This window comes from Gorilla gorilla, chromosome 7, assembly GCF_029281585.2.
Source record: "Gorilla gorilla gorilla isolate KB3781 chromosome 7, NHGRI_mGorGor1-v2.1_pri, whole genome shotgun sequence".
Taxonomy (NCBI): domain Eukaryota; kingdom Metazoa; phylum Chordata; class Mammalia; order Primates; family Hominidae; genus Gorilla; species Gorilla gorilla.
Window position 1 is genome coordinate 66,138,624 of NC_073231.2, and position 23,904 is coordinate 66,162,527.

Sequence of the window (23,904 nt, forward strand, 5' to 3'; positions counted from 1 at the left end):
AGGAGAAGCAAGTACCTTCTTCACAAGGCAGGAGAGAGAGAGAGTGCACGCGAAGGGGGAACTGCCAAACACTTTTAAAACCATCAGCTCTCATGAGAACTCACTATCATGAGAATAGCATGGGGGAAACCATCCCCATGATCCAACCACCTCCCACCTGATCCTCCCTCAACACCTGGGAATTGCAATTCAAGATGAGATTTGGGTAAGGACACAGAGCCAAACCATGTCAATCAGAAAGCTGATCTATAAGAAAAATGAAAGCCAGATGTGGTGGCGCATGCCTGTAGTCCTACCCACTTGGAAGGCTGAGGTGGAAGAATAGCTTGAGCCCAAGAATTTGAGGTCACAGCAAGCTGTGATCTTGCCACAGTACACTCTAGCCTGGGCAACAGAGCAAGAACCTATCTCAAAAAAAAAAAAAAAAAGGAATAAAACAAAAGTGAAGTCATGAGAAATTAGGGAACACACTCAAGATTACATAAAATAAGTAAGAATATAAGGCAATAAAATTAAGAACTACTGACTTAAATGGCATTCTACTCATTAGACTGTTTTCCTCTCTTCCAACTTTGAACTAAAATGTATTTGCCACTTTTATCATTAAAATAAATAACCAAAGGCTAGATTTAAATTTATATGGTACAATAAATACATATTAAATTAATGTATGTTTGTATTTGTATTTTTTATTTTTATTTTTTTGAGAGGGAGTCTCGCTGGTGTCACCCAAGCTGGAGTGCAGTGGTATGATCTTGGCTCATGGCAACCTCTGTCTCCTGGGTTCAAGTGATTCTCCTGTCTCAGCCTCTCAATAGCTGAGATTACAGGCACCCGCCACCACACCCAGCTAATTTTTGCATTTTCGTAGAGATGAGGTTTCACCATGTTGGTCAGGCTGGTCTCAAACTCCTGACCTCAAATGATCCACCCATCTTGGCCCCCCAAAGTGCTACGATTACAGGCATGAGCCACTGCACCTGGCCTGTTTGTAAAAAATCTACTTAAAAATATAAAACTATATTTTGTTTGCCCTACGCATAGTGGAAAGCCATGTTAGGCTACCAAATCATCTTGGTAGACAATCAGTAAATAAAAACATAATTTTAAAAAACTAGTCAAGGATGGTCTGTCTTTAACAGTGACAGAAAATGTTAAATTGCAATTACAAACTACAGAGCTAGAAAAATTCTAGCTATGCTCTGTAGGATAACTGGTATGTTAGTTCTTGTTTGAATAAATTGAAATACCATACTTCTGTCTTAGAAATGCAGCAAAAGAGTTCAGGGGAGAATCAATACTTGCTAAAAATGCACGGAACAAATCAATCAAGAAAGAAATTGCATTTTCCAACAACTAGGATGGAAAGGCTGAAAAGTGAGAGAATGGAAATAAAAATGAAAATAATGAAATATGATGTCCGTTTACTATAGGTTTTTGCACCTCCCTAAATCATTAAATGATTCAAACCTTAACCCTGCAACGGAGTACCATAAAAACTGGAGTAGAATCTAAAGATCATGAATGAAGATTCATCTTTCAGTTTATAACTTACATTTCAATCGACAGAAAGCCAACAAGTCATTGGGTCATTACTAGTTGACCACTGTCTAGGGAGGAATAGATGAAAAACATAAGATGATGTCATTGTCTTCCATTAGCTTGTAATCTATATGAGGTAATAGGCCAACACACCAAAAGAGAAAAACATCAGAATATTCTTAATGTAATATTTTAGTGAGGCGAGGTCAGATCACAGAAAAACTAACATAACGAATAAGAAAAATTAGAAGGAGACAGAAAAGAAGGGGAGGGGGAGGAGAAGGAGAGAGTAGGGAGGAGGAAGAGAACAACAAGAAGCCAAAAAAAGAAAAAGAAACATCAGCAGAAAGAAAGTAGAAAACTTTATGCCATAATCTTTTAAAGTAGAAGTCAAAAAGCAAGTAAGAAGATTTCAGGAGTTTGTCCAGCATCTAACCCAGTTTTCTCAGAAATGCTATGGGAGAAAAAATGTGAATAGACAAAATTCTAAATCTTTGTAATATACATATACCACTAGGCCTCAATTTGAAGAAGAGTGAGTTGAAGGGGTGAGTAAATGAACTGGAGAAAAAAAGAATGCAGGTGGTGGACAAACAGCTCCTTTTTTCTTTATATAAACAATTTAGTCATTTAATGAGCAAACAGATTGGGGAAAGACTCAATTTACCAGAGCAGACACAAAACAAATAGAAAATTTGAATAGTCCTATATCCTCTAAAAAAATAATAAATTTATACTGTAAATACTTTTCACAAAGAACTTCAGGCCCAGATGGCTTCGATGGTGAATTTTCTGTCAAACCATTCTAAAAAATAGTATCAATCCTATATAAACCATTTGGAATAGTTCCCAACTCATTGTATGAGAAGAATATTACTCTGGTACCCAAATCAAAAAACACATTATAAGAAAACTGCAGAGCAATAACCCCCAAAAACATCAATGAAAATATTCTCAACAAAATATTAGAAAACCACATCAACTATAATCTTCAAGTTTATTCCAGAAATGCAAGTTGTTTAACATTAAGCAGCCAATCAATGTAATTCACCATATTAACAGAACACAGGAGAAAATGAAATGATACTCAGGATCATTCCTCATTAGAGAAATGTAAATAAGCTAAAACCACAATGAGATAGAGCACTACATATAATAACTAAAATTAAAAACAGTGAAAATACCAAGATAAGGATATAGAACAACTAGAACTCTCATGCATAACCAGAGGAAATGTGAAATGGCATAATACTTTGGAAACAGTTAGGCAGTTTCTTGTAAAGTTCAACAAACTTACCACATATCCCTGAAATTCCATTGTGGTAATCTACCCAAAGAAATAAAAACATACAAAAACTTGTACATGAATTTTCATTGTAGTTTTACTCACAATAGCCAGAAACTGGAGTAACCCAAATGTCCATCAACAGGTTCGTCATGGGTTAAATTCTGTCTTCAAAAAAGATATGTTGAAATCCTAACCTCTGGTACCTATAAATGTGACCCTAATTAAACATAGGGTCATTGCAGATGTAATTATGATATAAATTAATATTAAGTCATGCTGGAATAGTGTAGGCTCTTAACCCAATACAACTTAGAAAAGAGACACCCAGGGAAAATGTCATGTGAAGATGGAGGCAGAGATTAGCATGATACATCTACAAATCATGGAACACCAAGGACTGCTGGAAATCACCAGAAGCTAGGAGGGACACACAGAACAGGATGTCCCTCAGAGCACTCAAAGGAACCAATTCTGCTGACTCTGATTTCAGATTTCTAGCCAACAGAACTATGAATGAATAAATTCTGTTGTTTGAAGGCACCAATTTGTGGTACTTTTCTTACAGCAGTCCCAGGAAACTGAAAAAGATTTGGTAATAAGAAGTGGGGTGCTGCTGTAACAAATACCTAAAGCTTTCTAGATAGGCTCTGGAAATAGGCCAAGGGTGTGCCTGAACAACCTCTTGCTAACAGCATTAAACATATGATTCACTGATCCAATCAGCCATCTCAGCAGAAGCCATAAATAGAGATGGAGTTACCCAGGAAAGATCTGTGGAGAACCCTTGTGTCCTTGTGTCTAATGGTACGGACCCCTTTGGCATCCACAGAAGACCAACAAGGTTTCTGGAGAATATTATTTCATCAGATGAAAGAAACAGAGATGGGACAAATGACTCTGAGGGCCAGAGAGGGTAAAGCCACTGCCCTTGGGGGCTGAGTGGGTAGGCTACCACCCAAGTAGGGCCCAGAGAACAAAGCAGTAAGCCACTGAGGATTACTCTCAGGCCTTGAAATCTAATGAAATTTGCTAGGTTTCTAACTTGCTTGGAACACATGACCCCTTTTTTCCTTTCAGTTTCTTCCTTTTGGAATGGGAATACTTATCCTATGCCTGTCCCATCATTGCATTTTAGAAACAAATAATTTGTTTTCTAGTTTCACACATCTGTGAATGGAGAGGAATTTTGGTCCGAGATGCATTATACCCAGAGTCTCACCCAAATTTTATTTTGATAATATATAAAATGAGATTTGGGACTTTGTGAAATTATAATATTTAGATGAGATTTTGAATTTGAAGCTGATGGTGGAATGGTTAAAACTTTTGGGAATATTGGGATGTGGTAAATGCATTTTGCACTTAAGGATGTGAATTATTGGGGGCTAGAAAGCAAACTGTTATGGGTGACTAGTGTCCTTATAAGAAGAGAAGAGATAAGAGACAGAGGAAGAGTGCTACACAAAGATGGAGACAGGCATTCCAGCTACCCTGCTGCAAGCCAAAGAATGCCAAGGACTTCAGGCAACCACCAAAAGCCAGAGAAGAGGTGAGGAAGGATCTTCCCCTAGAGTCTTTAGAGACAGCATTCAGACTTCTAGCCTTCAGAACTGTGAGAATAAATCTGTTGTTTTAAGTTACTCAGTTTGTGGTAATCTGTTACAGAAGCCCCAGCAAACAAGAGGTGACTCTACAGGTAAAATGTGTTACATAATGAATACAACTCAGCAATTAAAAGGCACAAACTACTAATAGATGTAACAGTTTGGATGAATCTTAAGCTTCATGATGATCAAAACCCTAGTCAGAGGAGTATATACTTTATGATTCCACAGAAGAACTGCTAGAAAAAGGCAAGCTTATTTGTATAACTAAAAACAAATGAGTTCTTTCCTAGGGCCAGGAATGGTGGAATTATCTTCAGAGAACATGAAGAAACTATTTGGGATAGAATTGTTCTGTATCTTGATTGAGATGGTAATTATACAGGTGAACACAACTGTTAAAACTCATCACATTGTACATTTAAAATGCGTACATCTCTTTACATAAATTATACCTCAATAAGTTGATTTTTTCAACATTAATAAACAAAACTTGTAAAAGTTATAACCCAAATGGTAAAATTGTTTTAAACTGCCACACAAATGAAAAAGGACAAATTTCCTTTATTTGCAAATAATTCATACAATCAATAAAACAAAACTAAACAAAACATCAATATCACAACAGAAAAATGGACAGGAATATGAATAGGCAATTTATTAAAAAAAAGAGAACACAAGTGATCAAGAAATAGAAAATATGCTCAACCTCCCTTATAACTAAAGAAAGGCAAATCAAAACATTGTTTTTCATCTATCAGAGTGACAAAAATCTTTAGTTTTAAAACACCTAGTGTTATAACAGTCCGAAGAAATGGGCTTTCTCAAACACAGTTTGACATAGTGAAGTTTCACATACCTTTATTGAATGGCAGCTTGAGAATATCTATGAAATTTTACAATGCACATATTCTTTAATGTAACTATTTTACTCCTGTAATTTACTATACAAATATACTCAGAACGATGCCAAACTATGTGTACTAAGAACATTCTTCAAAAGTCTCCTTATCTAAGTAGCAAATATTTAGATACAATCATGTATCTTTAAATACAGAATGAGTTAAATTTTGACTCAGTGCAACACACAACTATTTTAAAAGAATAAAGCAAAATGTGGTACAATTTGGATACTATTATCTCAGTTTTACAAATAAAAAAGATATTCCTAAATATACGTACACATGCTGCTGTGCACATTTAAAGTTTAGAAAAAACACCTTAAGATACCTTTATAAATAAAGTTTAGAAGTTGGAGATGGGAGAAGGAAGACATTGTTTATTTAATACCTGCCTACACTATCTAATTTTTTTACTACATGCTATATAACTTTTACCTTTTTTAAATTGGTTAAGTATGTAAAGAGAAAAATATATATAGTTAACCAATGAAAAGTTCTCTAGGAGTATCAGCATGTAGGAACTCTGTGCCTAAATTCTTTCAAAACAAAAAAAAATGTTTTCCCCTTGTGATTGTAAAAGTCCTCTCTAGAATTATCATTTTATATTTAGAGTTCCTAATAATCATATGTAAACTGTTCTTCCCAGTAGAGTATTCACAGGCTAGAAAAATCTTTAATAATCTATAAGTGATGCCAAACAGAAAAGGCTGAACCATTTCTGCAAATCAGTACACTGACATTTAGTACCACAACTAATTGTGCATCTCTAGTCAGAAATGGCTTGACTTTTCTATGAATGTGAATAGTATCTTTGTGAGGAGAGGAGGGTAGTAGATCTTCAACGTCACACATAATCATTTTGAGATCTAGTCTAAACTTGATTTTAGATAAGTTAAACTTTCTCAGCGTCTTCATTCAGAAAACAGAAATAATACATTCCTCACATGGCCTTTAGGAGAGCTAAATCAGACAACATGTGTTAAGCACATAGAACAGTGCCTATTACATAACAGCTACCCAAGAAAGGAAAGTTATTTTCATTGTAATTGTTACAAAATTACCTCTTTTGCATCAATTAGACCACGCATTCTCATGAGAGCAATATTAATCCCAAAGGACAAAAACTGGTTTTTGGAGGGCAAAAAAGCTTAAATATACAATGGTTTGGGGCCCTCTAAACTCAGTGCTATCTGGCAAAACATTATTCCTTAGTATTTGATTTCTCTCATTAGCAGGAGGCAATAACAGAAAAAAAAGTTGAGAAGCTAATTAATTAAGCTACTTAGGAATTACACGTAAAAACTGTTATCAACCTTGGAAATTTCAGAGGACAAATTTATTATATAAATGGAAATTAATCTCCTAATATACAAAATTAGAGAAATAGTGCCTGTGTCTGTCTGCATGCCTGAGTGATTGCAATTCATATACATAACAATAAAAAGAAACAGGAAAGGATCAGCCTTCATGATATAGGTATGTAGCCACTGGATTACAATGGTGTCTATAAGGAGAATTATGGCCGGGCGCAGTGGCTCACGCCTGTAATCCCAGCACTTCAGGAGGCTGAGGAGGGCAGATCACAAGGTCAGGAGATGGAGACCATCCTGGCTAACACAGTGAAACCCCGTCTCTACTAAAAAATACAAAAAATTAGCCAGGCGTGGTGGCGGGTGCCTGTAGTCCCAGCTACTCAGGAGGCTGAGGCAGGAGAATGGTGTGAACCCGGGAGGAGGAGCTGGCAGTGACTACACTCCAGCCTGGGCAACAGGGCGAGACTCTGTCTCAAAAAAAAAAGGAGATTTATATTGGTGGGCAAATATAAATCACAAATACTTGGGATTAAACCATGGAAATCAAACTCCAAGCAAGGCAATAAGAGTGTTCAATCTCAGCCACCATTGTTTGAAAAAGATTGTGTGAAATCAGAAGTAGCCACAAAATAAGTAACTTCTAAGTAGTATAAGATACAGAACTAATGGAAGATAACTGTTTCTCTTTTCATGCCAGAAAAACCTAAAGTAGCAAAATACCAATTTGAGTGTCCAAGGTAATGATGGACTGCTTTACAGATGGGCAGGGTCATTGTGTGTAGTTCTTTCTAGGACTCTTCTGCATGCTGAATCTAAGCACCAGCTGACCTGACTCCATCTTCTATGGTCTCTCTTTTCACCCAGGAATATAAGGCCCAAGGCTACTTTTCTGGCATAGATAAAAATTTACACAGCAGGGGGAGGTTCCAAGCTAGGCATTCAAAGCTTTACTCTCCAGCTGCTGGTTTAGCAGTTTAAAAAGGAAAAATGAAAGAACCTAGATTGGCCAAAGCAATTTTGAAAGAGAACAAAGTTGGAAAAATTTACATTATCTGGTTTCAAGGCTTACTATAAAGCTACAGTAATCAAGATGGTATATTTTGGCATACAAATGTATGCACAAATCAATGAAATAGAATAGAGAATGCAGAAATGCACCCCTACACACGTGGTTGATTAACTTTTGACAAAAGACTATCCTTTCTAAATCAAAGTATTCAATGAAGAAAGAATAGTCTTTGGAACAAAGAGTGCTGGAATAACTGGATATCCATTTAAAATAAAATGAATCTCAACTCTTACCTCCCACAGTATATTTAAAAAAAAAAAAAAGCTCAAAATGGGACAAATAGACCCAATGTAAGAACTAAAATGATGAAACTCCTAAAAGAAAACACAGGAGAAAATCTTGTCATTGAGATAGGCAGGCAGAGATTTCTTAGATAAGACTTGAAAAGCATGAGCCATACAAAGGAAATTAACAAACTGGGCTTACCAAAATTTAAAACTTGTTCATTCAAAATCCCACCACTAAGAAAGTGAAAAGTCAAGCTATTACACTAGGAGAAAATGCGTGCAAGACATACATCTGAATATATTGTATATTGTATTATATATATAGTTGCTTCTCAGCCTTTTGGCTAAGATCAAGTGAATATATTGTACCCAGAATATGTAAAGAACTCTTGCAGCTCTAGATTTCAAATGCCCAACAGAAAATAAATTTGAAAACACACTATACCACAAAAGACATATGAATAGCAAATCAGTACATGTAAAGATGTCCAACATCAATAGTCATTAGAAAAATGCAAATTAAATGCAGAAAGTAAACACACTGGTATAGCTAAAATTTAAGTCTAATAATAGCAAGTGCAAACCAGAATACAGAACAACTAGAATCCTCATATATTGTTGGTAGGGATACAAAATGATACAACTACTTTTGAAAGGAGTTGACAATTTCTCATTAACATACAATTACCATAAAAGCTAGCAATCTCACTCCTAGATATTTACCTAGGAAAGATAAAAAAGTATGTCCTGCAAGAAGACTGGACATGAATGTTTATATAACTTATATCCATAATAACCAAAAACCAGAAATAAATGTCTATTAGCTGGCAAATGTATAAACAAAGTGTGGTATGTACATACAATGAAATACCACTCAGCAATGAAAAACAAACTACTGATTCAGGCAACAATAATGAATCTCAAAATCATTTTGCTAAGTAAAAGAAGCAGATATCAAAGATGCCAGACCATAAGATTCCATTTGCATAAAATTCTAGAGAAAACACTACAGCCACAGAAAGTGAATCCACGGTTTCCAAGGGTTGGGCAAAGGGGAGAAGGGACTGGCTATAAAGGGAAATAAAAAGTCCTTTTTTGAGTGATGGAAATGTTCCATTATCTTACTATAGTGGTGATTATGTGAATACATATATTTGTCAAAACCCATCAAATCATAACACTTAAAATTGGGGAGATTTTATCAACTGTAAATTATACCCAAATAAAGGGTGAGAGAGACAGAGAGAGAGAGAAGAAAATTAAAAATTAAGGAATTATTCCAGAGGTTCATCAAGCTCAGGTAATATTCATAATAGAAATTTTAAAATGAAAGAACAAAAAACAGAGGGGAAAGATCAGAGAAATAATATAAAACAAATTCCCAGAACTAAAGGATATATGGGTACTGAATGCCTAGTGTAGCAAAAACACACAAACCAACCCTATACAAGTGTGTATTATTGTGAAATTTCGGAATACCAGAATAAACAGATGGTCCTAAAAGCTTTTGGGAAGGGGAGAGGGGTCACATGTATGGGAGCAGAAATGAGAATGGCTTAGTACTTTTCATGTTGGGATTAGAAAATAAAAGACAAATTTTTAAAGCTTTTAAAATGTTTGAGTTACTTCTAATGTATAAGGCCATATAATTTTTATCCATTAAACGTGAGAATAATGGTGTGTTTTTTTTTTTTTTGAGATGGAGTCTCACTCTGTCGCCCAGGCTGGAGTGCAGTGGTGCAATCTCAGCTCACTGCAACCTCCACCTCCTGGGTTCAAGTGATTCTCCTGTCTCAGCCTTCCAAGTAGCTGAGATTACAGGTGCACACCACCATGCCTGGCTAATCTTTTGTATTTTAGTAGAGACAGCGTTTCACTGTGTTGCCGAGGCTGGTCTCGAACTCACAAGCTCAGGCAATCCACCTGCCAAAAGATATTTTCATACATTCAAGAATCAAAAAAAAACTCCCATGCACCCCTTATTATAAACTATAAGAGAATTTTCTCCACCTAAACTGAGACCTAAACTAAAATTTCAATAAACAAGACATCCAATATAGAGAGGAAAAGGAGATTCCCAGGATGTTGCCGAGGGATAGCTCAGGATGACAACTGCACAGCTAACCTGGATTGAAGCAGTTCACGTCGGATGAGGAGGGAGCTGGGTAGAGGAGTTGGGAAGGGACTTCCCCAAGGAATGCCTTCAAGAAAAATAATGTCCCCAAGGGAAAAAAATAGAATAGATGTGCACTTTTATGCTGACAGAGTCAGCCCTGGGGAAGAGTTCAGTAATAAATGGTAGTCCACTTTTAATCCAAGGAAAACAAAAAATAGTTCAAAAAAGAAAATGTAGTCAGGATATACTAAAAGGCTCAGCTGAGGAAAATATTTACATATTTACATGGTTATTAATGAAAGCCCTGTAATTTAATTAAAAAAATTATACTGGCAGAGATATGAAGTGGGAGGCTGAAGGTGAAATGTCAATAGACAAAATCTAAAATTGAAAAAAAAAGCAGTATGTCTCTAAATACAGAAATAAACAGCAGAAAAACAGCTAAATATTTTCAAGAAAGATGCCTCTGGAGTGGGAATTAGGCATGTACAGGGTCAGAAAGTGGTCTATTTTTTATTTCGAGCTATGCACTTCTGATTAAAACTAGTTATAAATGTATAACTTTGATAAGAAATAAAAATGCAAATGGAAGAGCTCACCATTGAAAAAGTAAAACTTCTATGCTGGATAGCCTGCCAGTGCAGGTCTACTGTGTGGTTCTGGCTCTTAATGCCTAGGTGGTCAGCTGTATGCAGACACTTGTCCAGCTAGGCACTCACTGTGGACCCCTTTCCTAACCCACTCAGGACCACCCAGGAGTTCAATCAGTCCTATCGAGCTATTACATAGCACTCTACATACTTTGACATTTCATGACAACCAGATAATTCATGAGACTCTATCTGTTGATCCAGATTAGGTCCACAAGTTCCTAGCAGGATACCGAACAGGGCATACAAGGCTAACCTCAATATCAACCTCCTGAAGGAAGAGCACCAGACAATCTCCATAATGCTATGCTACACCATGCCTCCTGGAAGGGTGACAGGACAGAGCCCATTGTGCAGACTGGTGCAAACTAATAGGTGAACAGGGAGAAAGTAAGCAAAGGCATAAAATAACAAATCTAGAGAACTTTTTCTTGGTCCTAGTTATTCTTCGTATAATGGCTTTTTGACTAAGAATTTCCACTAACAGACCTATATTGAAATATATGTCTAAAACAAACTCCAATGTCATTTAAATGACATGAAATTATTCTTCTGGATTCTCTATACCACATCCATGAGAATAAATGGGATACATATGTATGCAAGTGTGTTTTTTGTTTTTGTTTTTTGAGAGGGAGTTTTGCTGTTGCTGCCCAGGCTGGGGTACAGTGGAGTAATCTCAGCTCACTGCTACCTCCACCTACCGGGTTCAAGAGACTCTCCTGCCTCAGCCTCCCGAGTAGCTAGGATTACAGGAACCCACGACCAGGCCCAGCTAATTTTTATATTTTTAATAAAGAAAGGGTTTCACCATGTTGGCCAGGCTGGTCTCGAACTCCTGACCTCAGGTGACCCACCTGCCTCGGCCTCCCAAAGTGCTGGGATTACAGGCATGAGCCACCATGCCCAGCCAAGTGTTGTGATTTTTATGATGGTTTCTTTCTAATTTGGTCTTGAGGTTTTTCTTGAGAGTGGCCATAAGCTCCAGCCTTACCCTTGCCAGAAATTCAAAGGATTTTGTTGTGGATGTTGACAGTGCGCCTTCCGTGGGATGCCTCTTTATCCTGAAGGATGCCTATTGCCTAAGTGTCTGACCCATGACTAGGTGTCCCTCTCACAACAAACTGTTTTTTCAGGCAGACACCCTTGTGGGTCTTGCCTGACCTGTATCCAGATTATTCCTGTCAAGACAGCCACTCTGTAAGATAGCTCTGACCAAAAAGAAGGCTACGTTAAGAGCATCTATGCCAAATGAGACACAATGAAGTGAAATGGAAATGCGCAAAACATAAGTGTTTATTATTCACAGTTCCCAGAAAGGTTAGGGGTGCCAACAGAAAGAGGCAGCAGGGAGCTCAATCAGCAAGGGGTCAGTGGGGAGGAGAGGAAGAGGGAGAAAGGGAAGGAGGGAGGTTGTGAGACAGAACTTTTGGGAGAGAGGGAGGGGGAAATCTCTGGGACTGTGTATGCCTTTATTAAGGTCTGTGGACATTATCCCTTAGGCTTTCTTGTGGGGTTGTAGATGGGCTAATTTAAAGAAATAAGTTCCCCTCTTCCCTCCTGAAGGGGTGAACCTATTTATGTGACTCTGGTGTTGACCATTACATTTTATCACGTTCAATAGCTGTGGGGTGTGTTGGGTTTTGGGTCAAAGAAGTGAGGAACAAATAGGCCATACGGCAAACAACTACACGGGAAAGTAAGCTTTTAACTAAGCCAAAGGTGACAAAGTAGGACTAAATTTCAAATATTATGTCAGTCCTAAAAATGGATGCTGAGGCAGCAACTACATTAAATAAACTTATAAATATATATATGAATATTCATATATATGAACATAAATATAGTTTTTAGCTTTGTATCACCCATTTCTCACTAACCACTTTCACTCTCAATATAATGAATTCCTGTGATGTACAAGTCATGTTTTCCCATGAACCTACCATCCTATCTTAATTTACTTGGTTGTATTGATTCACCTGAGCTTTAAGCAGTCTTACGTAAGTAGTAGTCTGTAGACTGCAGCCATTTATCAACATTAGTGTTACAGAAGAAAAGAACTATTCTCAAGACGAAAAGCAGCTAAATGATTTCTACTCCATTGACCTTTGTTTTTTGTTCTTGCTGTTACTGATTGTTATAATCTGTGTATGAATCAAAAAGTAAACATTAATATATGAAATATCTATGCATAGAGAAAAGGCTCATGTGTATGTCCTTTAGAAAGAATTCCCATTGATAAAAAAATAATCACTGTATATTACATCTTTTTTTTTTTTTGAGATGGAGTCTCGCTCTGTTGCCCAGGCTGGAGTGCAGTGGCACCATCTCGGCTCACTGCAAGCTCCGCCTCCTGGGTTCACGCCATTCTCCTGCCTCAGCCTCCTGAGTAGCTGGGACTACAGGTGCCCACCACCAAACCTGGCTAATTTTTTTGTATTTTTAGTAGAGATGGAGTTTCAACGTGTTCGCCAGGATGGTCTCGATCTCTTGACCTCGTGATCCGCCCACCTTGGCCTCCCAAAGTGCTGGGATTACAGGCGTGAGCCACTGCGCCCAACCCATTGTATATTACATCTAAAGTCCATGATGGGAATTGTTTACTAATTTTTGTCTAGAACAAGATGAACGTATCTTCTCTAAACCATCAAACATAGTACTTGTCTCTGTTTGAAGGTTTGCTGTTTTGTTGCTTAATTTTCAAAAGCTTTTTGGTCATACATTCTTTGCCATGACTTGGGAATAGTCCCTTAATAACTTAGCACTTAAGTTACTGGAAGATAAACCCTTTTAGGAAAAAAACTGTGAAATACCTTGAAATGGACAAAAAAGAAATTACTAAGTGCCTTATCAAGCCCTCTTGGGGTTATCTCTGTTTTTTCATTATCTTTAAATTATCTGATAATCCTGCAAATTGTAAAAACATAGATAATGCAAACTATTCTTGTCCATAGAAATATAAATTGGTGGTGTCCAGGGAATGTAATTTTTGTCCTGGACAGACCCAAATTCATTTCAGCATTTCTTATTGCTTATTTTTAGTGATACTTTAAATTCTTCCTTCAGCCCATTGTATATGTTAATAATTCCCTATGTAATTTGTAAGTTAAATACAATCTTTGGCACATGGTCATGTTATATCTATATGGAATTCATGATTTTGCTTTTAAAAACAATTATCCTTTAATACCTTAATGGACAAGAGCGTAGAATAGTAGGAAAAATGGTAAGTACTTTGGATTAAAAGAACCCTGGGCAGTTATGGAATCCTTCTTAACCTCAATCAACAGCGAATAGAAAGTCATTTTGTTTTCAGGGTAGATCTGTACATAGAGTATCAAACCACAAAACTCAGGACTTTTTATGAGAATCAAATACAGATATTAAAGTAAAAGTGCTTCTTTACTAGCCTCTGTGAGTTTTAGTCCCCTTCCTGCTACATTAAAGGTACTGTTACCCATCGAGAGGGTTCTCGTGAGGACTAAGATAATACACATAAAGAACTTAGCCCAATATTTGGCACAGAGCAGGGGCTCAAACTGTTAGTCACCTTCACTTTTGTAAAGGGCTATATGACTAAATGTTGAAAATATTACATTTCATATATATATATATATAGGCACACAATAAAGCTAAAATACATCTTGGTCAGAAGAACACCAACTTTGAAAAGTGTATCAAACGTATTCACACTAATGGCTTTTTAAAGAAAAATAGCTAAAACATGTTTAACACTGTGTGCCAAACTCTGTGCTAAGAGTTTTACAAGTATTTTCTCTAGTGATCCTCTCACAACCACCTTATAAGGTAGCTCTTCATAAGAACTTTAATGAGTGCCACAAATATGGAATGTAGTTTCAATACCTCAGTTTACACTCTGAAAAATGAGGCATGTTTTGTGCCACTGAAAAGTTACATTATAATATTTGAAAGTGTCATGTAAAAATTACCCCTATCCACTGAGCCAATAGCTCATTAACTTAGTTTCAGCTTGAATTAGGGAATTTTGTTGGGTCCCATCGTCCCCAAATTGGGCTTTCCTTGGAATCAACTCTGATGATTCTTGACAGCTGGCATTTTTGAGTGCCTCTACTTTTGAACTTCTGCTCCTTGCTACTAAATATACTAATAGTATATTTATTTTATTTCTGAACACTGCTGCTTCTTCTGGGTTTAATATTTGGGGGATGCCTGCACAGTTGGGCATTCAGCTTTCTTTGAAGCAGAAGCAGGAAGCTCAGAGACTGCCCCAATGCTTAAAGCATTGCCTTTATCCATGCAAGCCTCTCAGAGTGCCTGAACTTTTGGCAGCGCACAGCACAGCTGCCATCTGGTGGGCAAAACACAATAATTTCACCACTCCACCTTGGGACCAGAGACTGAATTCTACATATCTTCCCCTGAGTAAGGGAGGCTACACTTCCATACTCAGCCCTTCAGGTACTTCATCTCTAAAGCAAAAGCTAGCTCTCTATAATATCCTTAAATTTCCTCTAAAGTTTCACTTACTCTTCTAAATTTCACAGTGTGACAAGATTTTTTAAATATAAATCTTGTAAAACTAAAAACATGCTTTGAATGCTTAAAAGAAAAAATCATCTTTACAGACATTTTAAGGATAAGTAAAATACTGCTTTCATAAAATATAAAAAAATACAAAAAACTGAGTTCTATCCTTCAGCATATTTGCACATCCTTCTACATGTATGGATCTGAAATTAGTAAGAGGTAAAGAAAAATTAAATGCCTTCAAATGCACTTCTTATCCATTTAACACACATTTATTAGGTACTTACCATGTCCCAAGTACGAAGCTAGCTCTGTGAATAAGATGTGGCCCAAGATCTCAGAATTCAATGCATGTGAACACGTTCATTTTAAAGAAGTATGTTTAAAGAAGAAGTATGTTACACAGTCCCATGCATTACTAATTCATGGTTGTCACTCCAGCTTCTCCCAATTATTATGCCTGAAGGACACTGTTTAGTGTAATAGTATTGCCAAAAACTACATACTGCATGCCATATTTCTTGAAACCTCGTGGTTTTTATAAATGATTTCCTCAATCTTCTTGGGTATATCTATATTTCACACCTTCCAAATTAAAAAGAAAAATTCTTTCCTTGTCTCCCTGCACTACAGAATGAGTGGTAATTTTTTTTTAAATATCTTATCCCTGGCTGGGCGCGGTGGCTCACACCTGTAATCCCAGCACTTTGGGAGGCCGAGGCAGGAGGATCACCTGAGGTCAGAAGTTCAAGAACAGCCTAACCAACATGGAGAAACCCCGTCTCTACTAAAAATACAAAAATTAGCCAGGTGTGGTGGTGCATGCCTGTAATCCCAGCTACTTGGGAGGCTGAGGCAGGAGAATCACCTGAACCCAGGAGGCAGGGGTTGCAGTGAGCCGAGATCCCACCATTGCACTCCAGCCTGGGCAACAAGAGCGAAACTCTGTCTCAAAAAAAAAAAAAAGAAATCTTATCCCTTCTTCCTCACATGAAAACAATGATAAAAATGTAGTACGCCCAGCACAGTGGCATGTGCCTGTAATCCCACCTACTTGAGAAGCTGAGGATGGAGGATCATTTGAGCCCAGGAGTTCAAAAACAGCCTGGGAAACATACTGAGAATCAGCTTTAAAAAAAAAAAAAAAGTAGCAAAAAGAGCATTGATTTTCAAGCACAAAGAACTGGGTTCAAATCCTGGCATGATACCCTACTGTAAACCAGTCATGAAAGTCCTTTACCTTTTGCTCCTAACTTCTCTACTTAAAAAAAAAAATGCAGGGGAAGTAATAAAGCCACATTCACAGTGCTTTTATGAGGAAGAATTACACACAAAAAGCCTGCAGGTGTACCACAGTCCCTGGTACACAGTAGGCACAAAATTAATGTAAATTATTTTCTCCTTTCTATTTTTTCTCCAAAACTTTGTGCCCTTTCATTCACTACAATTTCTCATTGCTTACTACAGAAACTTACATAACATTATAACTTCCATATTTTCACTAAAAGAAAGCATCACTTAATGTTTTTTTTAAAAGCATACTCTACATAGAAGTAGTCTCCAGCTGATGAAGTAGCAATTCATAATTTTTATGAATTTATGATTCATGCTGAGCTGACACCAACATTATTCTTGATGTAATTAATTTAATTACCTTTTGTTCCTCAATGCCGAATTTATGTTATTTTAGCATCTCCATGTGTGGCTCCAAAAATACTGATCATTCTAATTTGAGTTAGTTGTAGACAAGAGGCATAGATTTCCAAGTTTTCTAAGACTTGTTTCTATATCATCATATAGTCATGCAGTGGAAGGACTCTTAAAAGCTTTCCTGGTTAACTCCTGGGAAATACACCACAATTATTCAAACCAATTGATACTTGATAGTCTAGTCTATTAGAAAAACACTAAATCCTGTCCCATGGAAATGCTTGCAATTTCACTGGATATTCTGAGGAACTGGACTCAACATATTTGGCACAAGAAACTATGAGATTGTTGTGGATATCTTATAATCATACTTTTTATCAAATCAGTAGTTAAAAAGAATAAGTGAAGTACTTTGAGGTTATGTCTATTCAATTTATTCACCAATATAGTCAATATACATTTTACACCAAGCTAACAACATTTTTTAAAAAGGATATAATTCTTGTCCTTAGCACATTTTGATGCCCTGAGCAAAAAAAAATCATAGATACCAAAAAAAAAAAAAAAAGTAAGTTCAGAACAAAACCAGATAGAAACTTCCAAAATAAGAGAACCTGAGTCTGTAATTGCTGGAAAAACAAAGAACAGAGACATTATGAAAGTCAAACTGGTTATCCAAGGGTAAGCTTTCTAGAGTAAGTTCATTTTGAAGAAGTGGAAAATTCTTAGAGGTTATCTAGTCCGTATTCGTCACATGTGCTTCATCTCATTATGGGAAAAAATGAATTGACAAAGAATGAGTGTGCCGATATTGAAATTATAAATCTTCTTGTTCTCTACTGCTTTCAAGATCAGTTAAATTTAATATGTCTTCCTCTTCCCAAATGAAAAGATTTTCACCCTCAAACATACAAAGATCTTCTAAAATATTTCTGTTGCTAATATTTAAGGAGGTCTCAACTTGGCAAATATCTAAGAGGCAAGCTTGACCAAGTATTTCAAAGAAGTAATGACAGTTGATATTTTCTCTTACTACTTGGTTGAGATTTGTTCTTGAGCCCTGGAATCTGTTATTTAATAAGTTGTTATTCTCATCGACTGCTTTAAAGATTTCATTTGTCTGACCGCTGAGGTCTTGTGTATTTGAATCCACATTACCCACAACTAACAATGATGTGTGCAAGAAATTCATACAAAACCTTTCCTTCAAATCTGGTTGAAATTTCTTTAAATTACCTTCTTCCTCTAACCCCAAGAAGTTAATTCTTTTTTGTTTTCTTCTTTTACCCATCAAGTCAAATGTGTTACTGAAATAAAACTGATCAAATATATCACCAATGGCATTATCAATAAGATTTTGTCTCATACTTGCTTTATTGTTCTCTTCCCTGAACACATTTTTGTCTGTCTGAAGTAAATATGGGTGTATTTTCATCCATAAATAAAAACCCAAGAAATTTTCAATATCAGATTCTTTGCGATATGCAAATCCTCGGTCTTCCTCATTCATGGGTTGGATAATAACAGTTAGTATTGGGCAATGTTGACCACAAAGAGCATACAGTTTATCCAAAGAGTCAGCTTCCTGAAGTGTACCATGAATCATATTACTGCCAGCCAACGGTTGGTTTTTAATAGCATCATCAGAGACAGGGTAGACTTTGTTACCAGAAGAAATAAAGGAATGAGTGGCAGATGTGCATACTCTTTCTGACTGATGACTACCCTTCTCCTCTGTATGGTGATTTGCTATTCTTTCCTTGGCACAGGTTTCATTGTGAACATCCAGCAAGTCCTCATGAAAAGGTTCTGAGTCACTACCATGAGGCATGTTAAAGTAATTGCATTTTAGTTCAAGGGGTTGAGTCAGTTCCTCGAGTTCTGAAGAGGAGAGTTCATCCATCGTTGGGCCTGGGGCCAAATTACCAAAATGTGAATATGGTACCTCACTGCTGTTATTGTCAAGTAGGGTGTCCACTGATGTGGTGTCTGCATTGCCAGGATTTTCAGATGACATCCTTAGCAAATGATTTTCTTTCAGAAGCCATTTGCCTTTGTCAATCAGTAATCCTTCCTCTATGTCTGTGAGGATTCTGCTATGATCATTTTGTTTTGTACCAGGTTCTACAATGTCACCCCTATAATAATTGTCCCTCACAGCACTAACATCACACTTATCTTGTCTTTCCTCCTGGAATTCCTGCAACATAGGTGAACTACTAGATACCTGTTCAGAAGAGCCAAATGACTGCCCTTCAGAATCATAAAGACTTGCTTTCCTGGAACACTGAAATTCCACAGAATTATAAGGACAAACCTGAGATTTGCGGGTAGACCCAGGAAAAAAAGATGGTTTGATAATATCTGCTTTACCGTAAAGTTTTTCTATTGCCCTTTTAACAAATCCTATGTTATATTCTTTCTCTTGGGTAAATTCGCCACTGTCATTGGGATCATCACTGGATGTTTTATATGGCTGCTCACTGTCACTGTCAGGCCGATAGTCTGACCAATCAGAAGTCACTGGACTTTTGATGCATTTTTGTAAATCAGGAGAGGACTCTGAATAACTTCCAGTTTCCATACTTTTCACCATCATTTTTACCATCTTAGTTTCTCCTTCATTGGTCTCCTTTTCACTATTTTGCTTAGAATCATAGCAAAAAACTAAAGATGGTGGTGTTGCCAGCCTCTTACTGATTATTTCATAAATTATACCATTCTTTCTTTTTTCTTCCATAATATTCTTACTAGAGATGTCTATCAATTCTAAAGTTTTACTAGCCTCTACCTCTTCTTGGATTAATTCTTCAGTGGCTTGCTCTCCTCCATTTACCACTGTATTAAAGATATCGGTGTCATGGTTTTCTAATTCTTCAAAAGATTCCAATTCTGAAATGTTTCTTTCACTTGATGTCATGCTGTTGGTTATTAAGCCTGGTTCTTCAGAAATCCTTGGTTCTTCCATATCAAAGGAAGTATATGCATTTTCATCCTGAAACTTCCTTAGTGAACAATTTTCAAAATCATCTAGAGAACTATGTTTCTTATCAAGTTCTGCTTCTTTTTCACTTAGGCAAAGGCCACAGGAGCTTAAATTACTGACATTTTGATGCGACACCAATGTATTAAAGCCATTTTTATATTCAGGGTCTGTCAAAATATTTAGATCTTTCTGAATGTCATCACCTCTTTCTAACTCTTCAGTTGAATCCAAGTTATCAGTATATGTGTTTTCTTTGGAGTTTAAAAAGTCAATGGTATTGCAGACATTGACAGGAACGTAGGTCTCATCAATTGGGCAAGCTCCCTCATAGGTATGGTTCTCCTTTTGAGCACAAGCCTTATCAGAAAACACAGTATCAGTAAGTGAACAGACCTCTCCTAGGAAACAAGCCTTATTCATAGAAGTCTGATCCACACCATAACCATCACTAGGAAAAAAAGTGTCACTGGGGTTACATGTCTCTTTTGGAGGATAAGCCTTATTTACAGTGCACATCTCACATGGAGAGCAAGTCACTTCCAAAACACAGACTTCAGGGGCACATGCCTCACTGGCAGAGCAACCTCCATCCAAAGAGGAGATTCCTTGTGTTCTTTCATTTTCACTGCACTTAGGAACACTCTGAATGTTGACTGTGGAACAATTTGCAGAAAGATCTATTGGAACCATGTCTTGTTCTTTCTCACTGAGTCCAAAGTGGCTTGTAGTTGACTCCACTAAATTGGCAACAGCAGCTTTCAAGTCATCAGCTTCCTCTGTGATAGCTATGTGCTTTAGAATCTCCAACAATGCAAGTGTTTCTGAAGATTTGTTGGTAGCCTTGTGAGCATCAACTTGACAGAAGCTATTCATACTTCCCTTTAGGTTTAGCACCAAGAGCCAAGCTAGAAGGAGATTAGTGGATGAATTACATATTGCAGAATGAAAGGGAACACCTGCAAGTGAACCTGGCATTTGAACAACTCCATTCTGAGTCTTGTGAATACCAGGAACTGAAGCTTGCAATTGGTGAAGCATCAGGACTGGTAAGAGGTCTTTTGGAGTTTCCTCTTCTATAGGATCTACTTGAATGGCAGCCTCTACACTTTGCCTTTTTCTAGCTAGGTTTATTTCCTGGTAAACAAGTTTTTTCTCTGGTCCTGATTTTTCAGCAGCTATATGACTTTTAGTATCATGATGATTAATAGCTGACTGTGACAAAGTACAGTGTTCATGCAGGGGAACCAAATAAGCATCATTCAGAGATCCAACCTGTGTCTCATGGAGATCTTCTTCACCAGTGTCATTGGCAATAAAAGACTTATCTCCCTCTTTACATAGATTATCTCCTGTCAAACCGGCAATTTTAGTTATGTGCTTATTACTTTCCATAACAAAATTACTTATTTTTCCAGAATTTGTATGGGGATCATTCCCTGAAAAACTATTATTGCTACAATTTACCACACTCGTTTCATTTCTACATACTGGAGCTGATTTTATAGGCTTTAAAGTTGGATATGGATTTATGTTCTGCAACCAACTCTGTATATAATTTTGAATTGAATGATGAGCAATATCCTCAGGAAAATCAGGTTTTTTCAAAGAAGCTAAAGAATTTGCCCTGGTTGTAGCATGTTGTTTACTTAAAATAGCACTTGCTTTCACTTTATCCCCTTTACGTTTTTTCTGGCTTTTTAAAGTTGTGTGTGAATCAGTAACTTTTGAAACTAAACTCTTCTTTGCCATTCCTCTCAAATACCCAGATGCCACTTCTGCTTGAGATTGCGGTGCATAAAAATCTTTGGGTTTTTGCTCAAGGATGTTAAATACATGAAATAAACTTTTATTTTCAAAAGTACTTTTGCAATATTTAGATTCATTGTGAGGAAACACTTTATCTCTTTGACCGATTTCTCTTTTTTTAGGTACTCCTAAGCTTATTTTATTTAGTGATCTAGATTTTCTTTTGGTTAAAAGTCCTTGAACCTTGGAATTTTGAGTAGTATTTAATTTATTTCTATGGAAATTCTTGGAAATCGTGGAATTGAGATTACTTTTGGAACAAAAAGTATTTGATTCAATTACAGTATCACTTTTCTGGAGGTCTTCCTCACAAAGTATCCCTCCTTTAAGGGGACTATCTGAATCTTGCACTATCATTTCCTTTGTAATTCTACCTTTTGTGTTTATTCTCTCATTCTTATTAAGAATTCCTTTGGTTGCAAGCTGTCCATCTTGATACCTGGAATTTATTGCTTGCTGTCGAGATTTTTTCTTCTTTTTGCTGGCAACTGATGACAAAATCTTCTTTTCATTTTTTGGAAGTTTTGTTAAACCACACTGAGCAAATTCATTAATTAGTCTGTCAATTCTTGCAGTGACAGTAGAGGATGCTTCTGAAGCTGGAGCCTCAGAAATATTTTTGTCATTTCCAGAGTTATTACTTGAAAAATCGGTTGCATCTGCTGAAATAGGACTGAACCTATCACTGGTGTTACCATAAGTTTTGAAGTTCTTGATACCAGTTTTGTTGTCCAACACCACACAATCAACTACATCTTCCTCCACAATTGAGTTATTTGATATAGTTGATGGCAAACCATTATTATGTGACATCTCTAACATCTTCTGACTTGTAATTTCTATAACACCGGCACTTATTGCACTTGACTTAAGCAGACTGTTTTCCTTTTTTCTTTCTAATGATGACTCCTCCATTTGATCATTGTTATTGATCTGAACAAGTACTGGTTTGTTAGATACTGATGACATTTTACTGCAAGAATGTGTAAACATGTGATACTCAGACTTGTTTTCCCCACTTTCCCTTTCTTCACTATAGGAAAACTGTCCAATCATTTTCTCTTGAACCTCAGTTTCAGATACTAAGGTCACACTGCCAATCACAGATTTCTTTTGTCTCACTCTTCTTAGTCCAGGTGTAGGGGGCCTATAAAAACGATGCTTTGCTTGGTCTTGAGTTCCCTGGATGATATCTGTGTCCACAGTAGCATTCTCCCAACTAGCAGAACTGCAAGTTTCAGCCACTTGATCTGTCATTTGAATGTTTATCTCCTCTGCCAAACTGCCCTCTTGATTACTGCTTTGCTCCATAGGTGACACATCTGCAGAGAATGAACATGCTGCAAGCTTTAAACCAGATGATCGACTTTCTGTTCTTCCTGGAAAACTCATCTCACTCTTTTCATCATTATTAGAAGGACCAGTTTTACTGACAGTAGTTGTCCATTTTATGGTTTCTTCCTCTTTTATTCTGAATCGAACTTTCATCTCAACTGTCATAGTGCCATCTTGATTAAAAATAATTGATTTCTCAATATCATCTTCAGAAGGATATATTGGTAAATTCTGAGAATCATTCTTTTCTAAGGCCAAGTAATTTTCAGGAACAAAAGAATAGTCTAAGTAGCAATCATTATTATGTGTTTTCTCAGAAGAAACAGAATAAATCTGGGACCTTGAGCTTGAAGACATATGTGTGCTTACTTTAAAGATTTTAAGAGTAAAAGGTGCCCACATCAAAATATAATATGGAAGGCAGAGAAGTTAGAAATATCCAAAGGAAGAGGCAGCAAAGAAAAAAAGAGAAAAGGGGAAATGATTAGTATGAAAAGTAGCATATTTTCTGTATTTCATAGTAAAATGTTACTGATATGTTTCTGAGCTCTATGTATTTTGTTTTTTTTTTCTTTTTTCTTTTTTTTCTTTTTTTTTTTTTTTTTTTTGAGACAGAGTCTCGCTCTGTCACCAGGCTGGAATGCAGTGGCGCGATCTGGGCTCACTGCTACCTCCACCTCCAGGGTTCAAGCGATTCTCCTGCTTCAGCGTCCCGAATAGCTGGGACTACAGGCCCGCACCACCATGCCCAGCTAATTGTTTTGTATTTTTAATCGAGACAGGTTTTCACCATGTTGGCCAGGATGGTCTCGTCGATCTCCTGACCTCATGATCCACCCGCCTCGGCCTCCCAAAGTGCTGGGATTACAGGCTTGAGCCACCACACTCAGCCTATGTGTTTTCCCAA

General features: G+C 36.9%; 1 protein-coding gene across 2 annotated transcripts in view; it reads right to left on the minus strand.

Annotated features, from left to right (window-relative positions):
• The window catches only part of RP1 (RP1 axonemal microtubule associated), a 274,928-nt gene that overhangs the window by 242,988 nt on the left and 8,036 nt on the right, over positions 1-23,904 (minus strand). Inside the window, exon 4 of one of the 2 annotated variants that reach the window (XM_004047014.5) lies at positions 17,202-23,365. The exons of the other annotated variant lie outside the window; for it this stretch is intronic. Within the exon in view, the coding sequence (XP_004047062.3) occupies positions 17,688-23,365 (5,678 nt within the window). The 3' untranslated portion in view covers positions 17,202-17,687. Of the gene's footprint in view, positions 1-17,201; positions 23,366-23,904 lie in introns of those variants that run through there. 2 annotated transcript variants of the gene reach the window in all.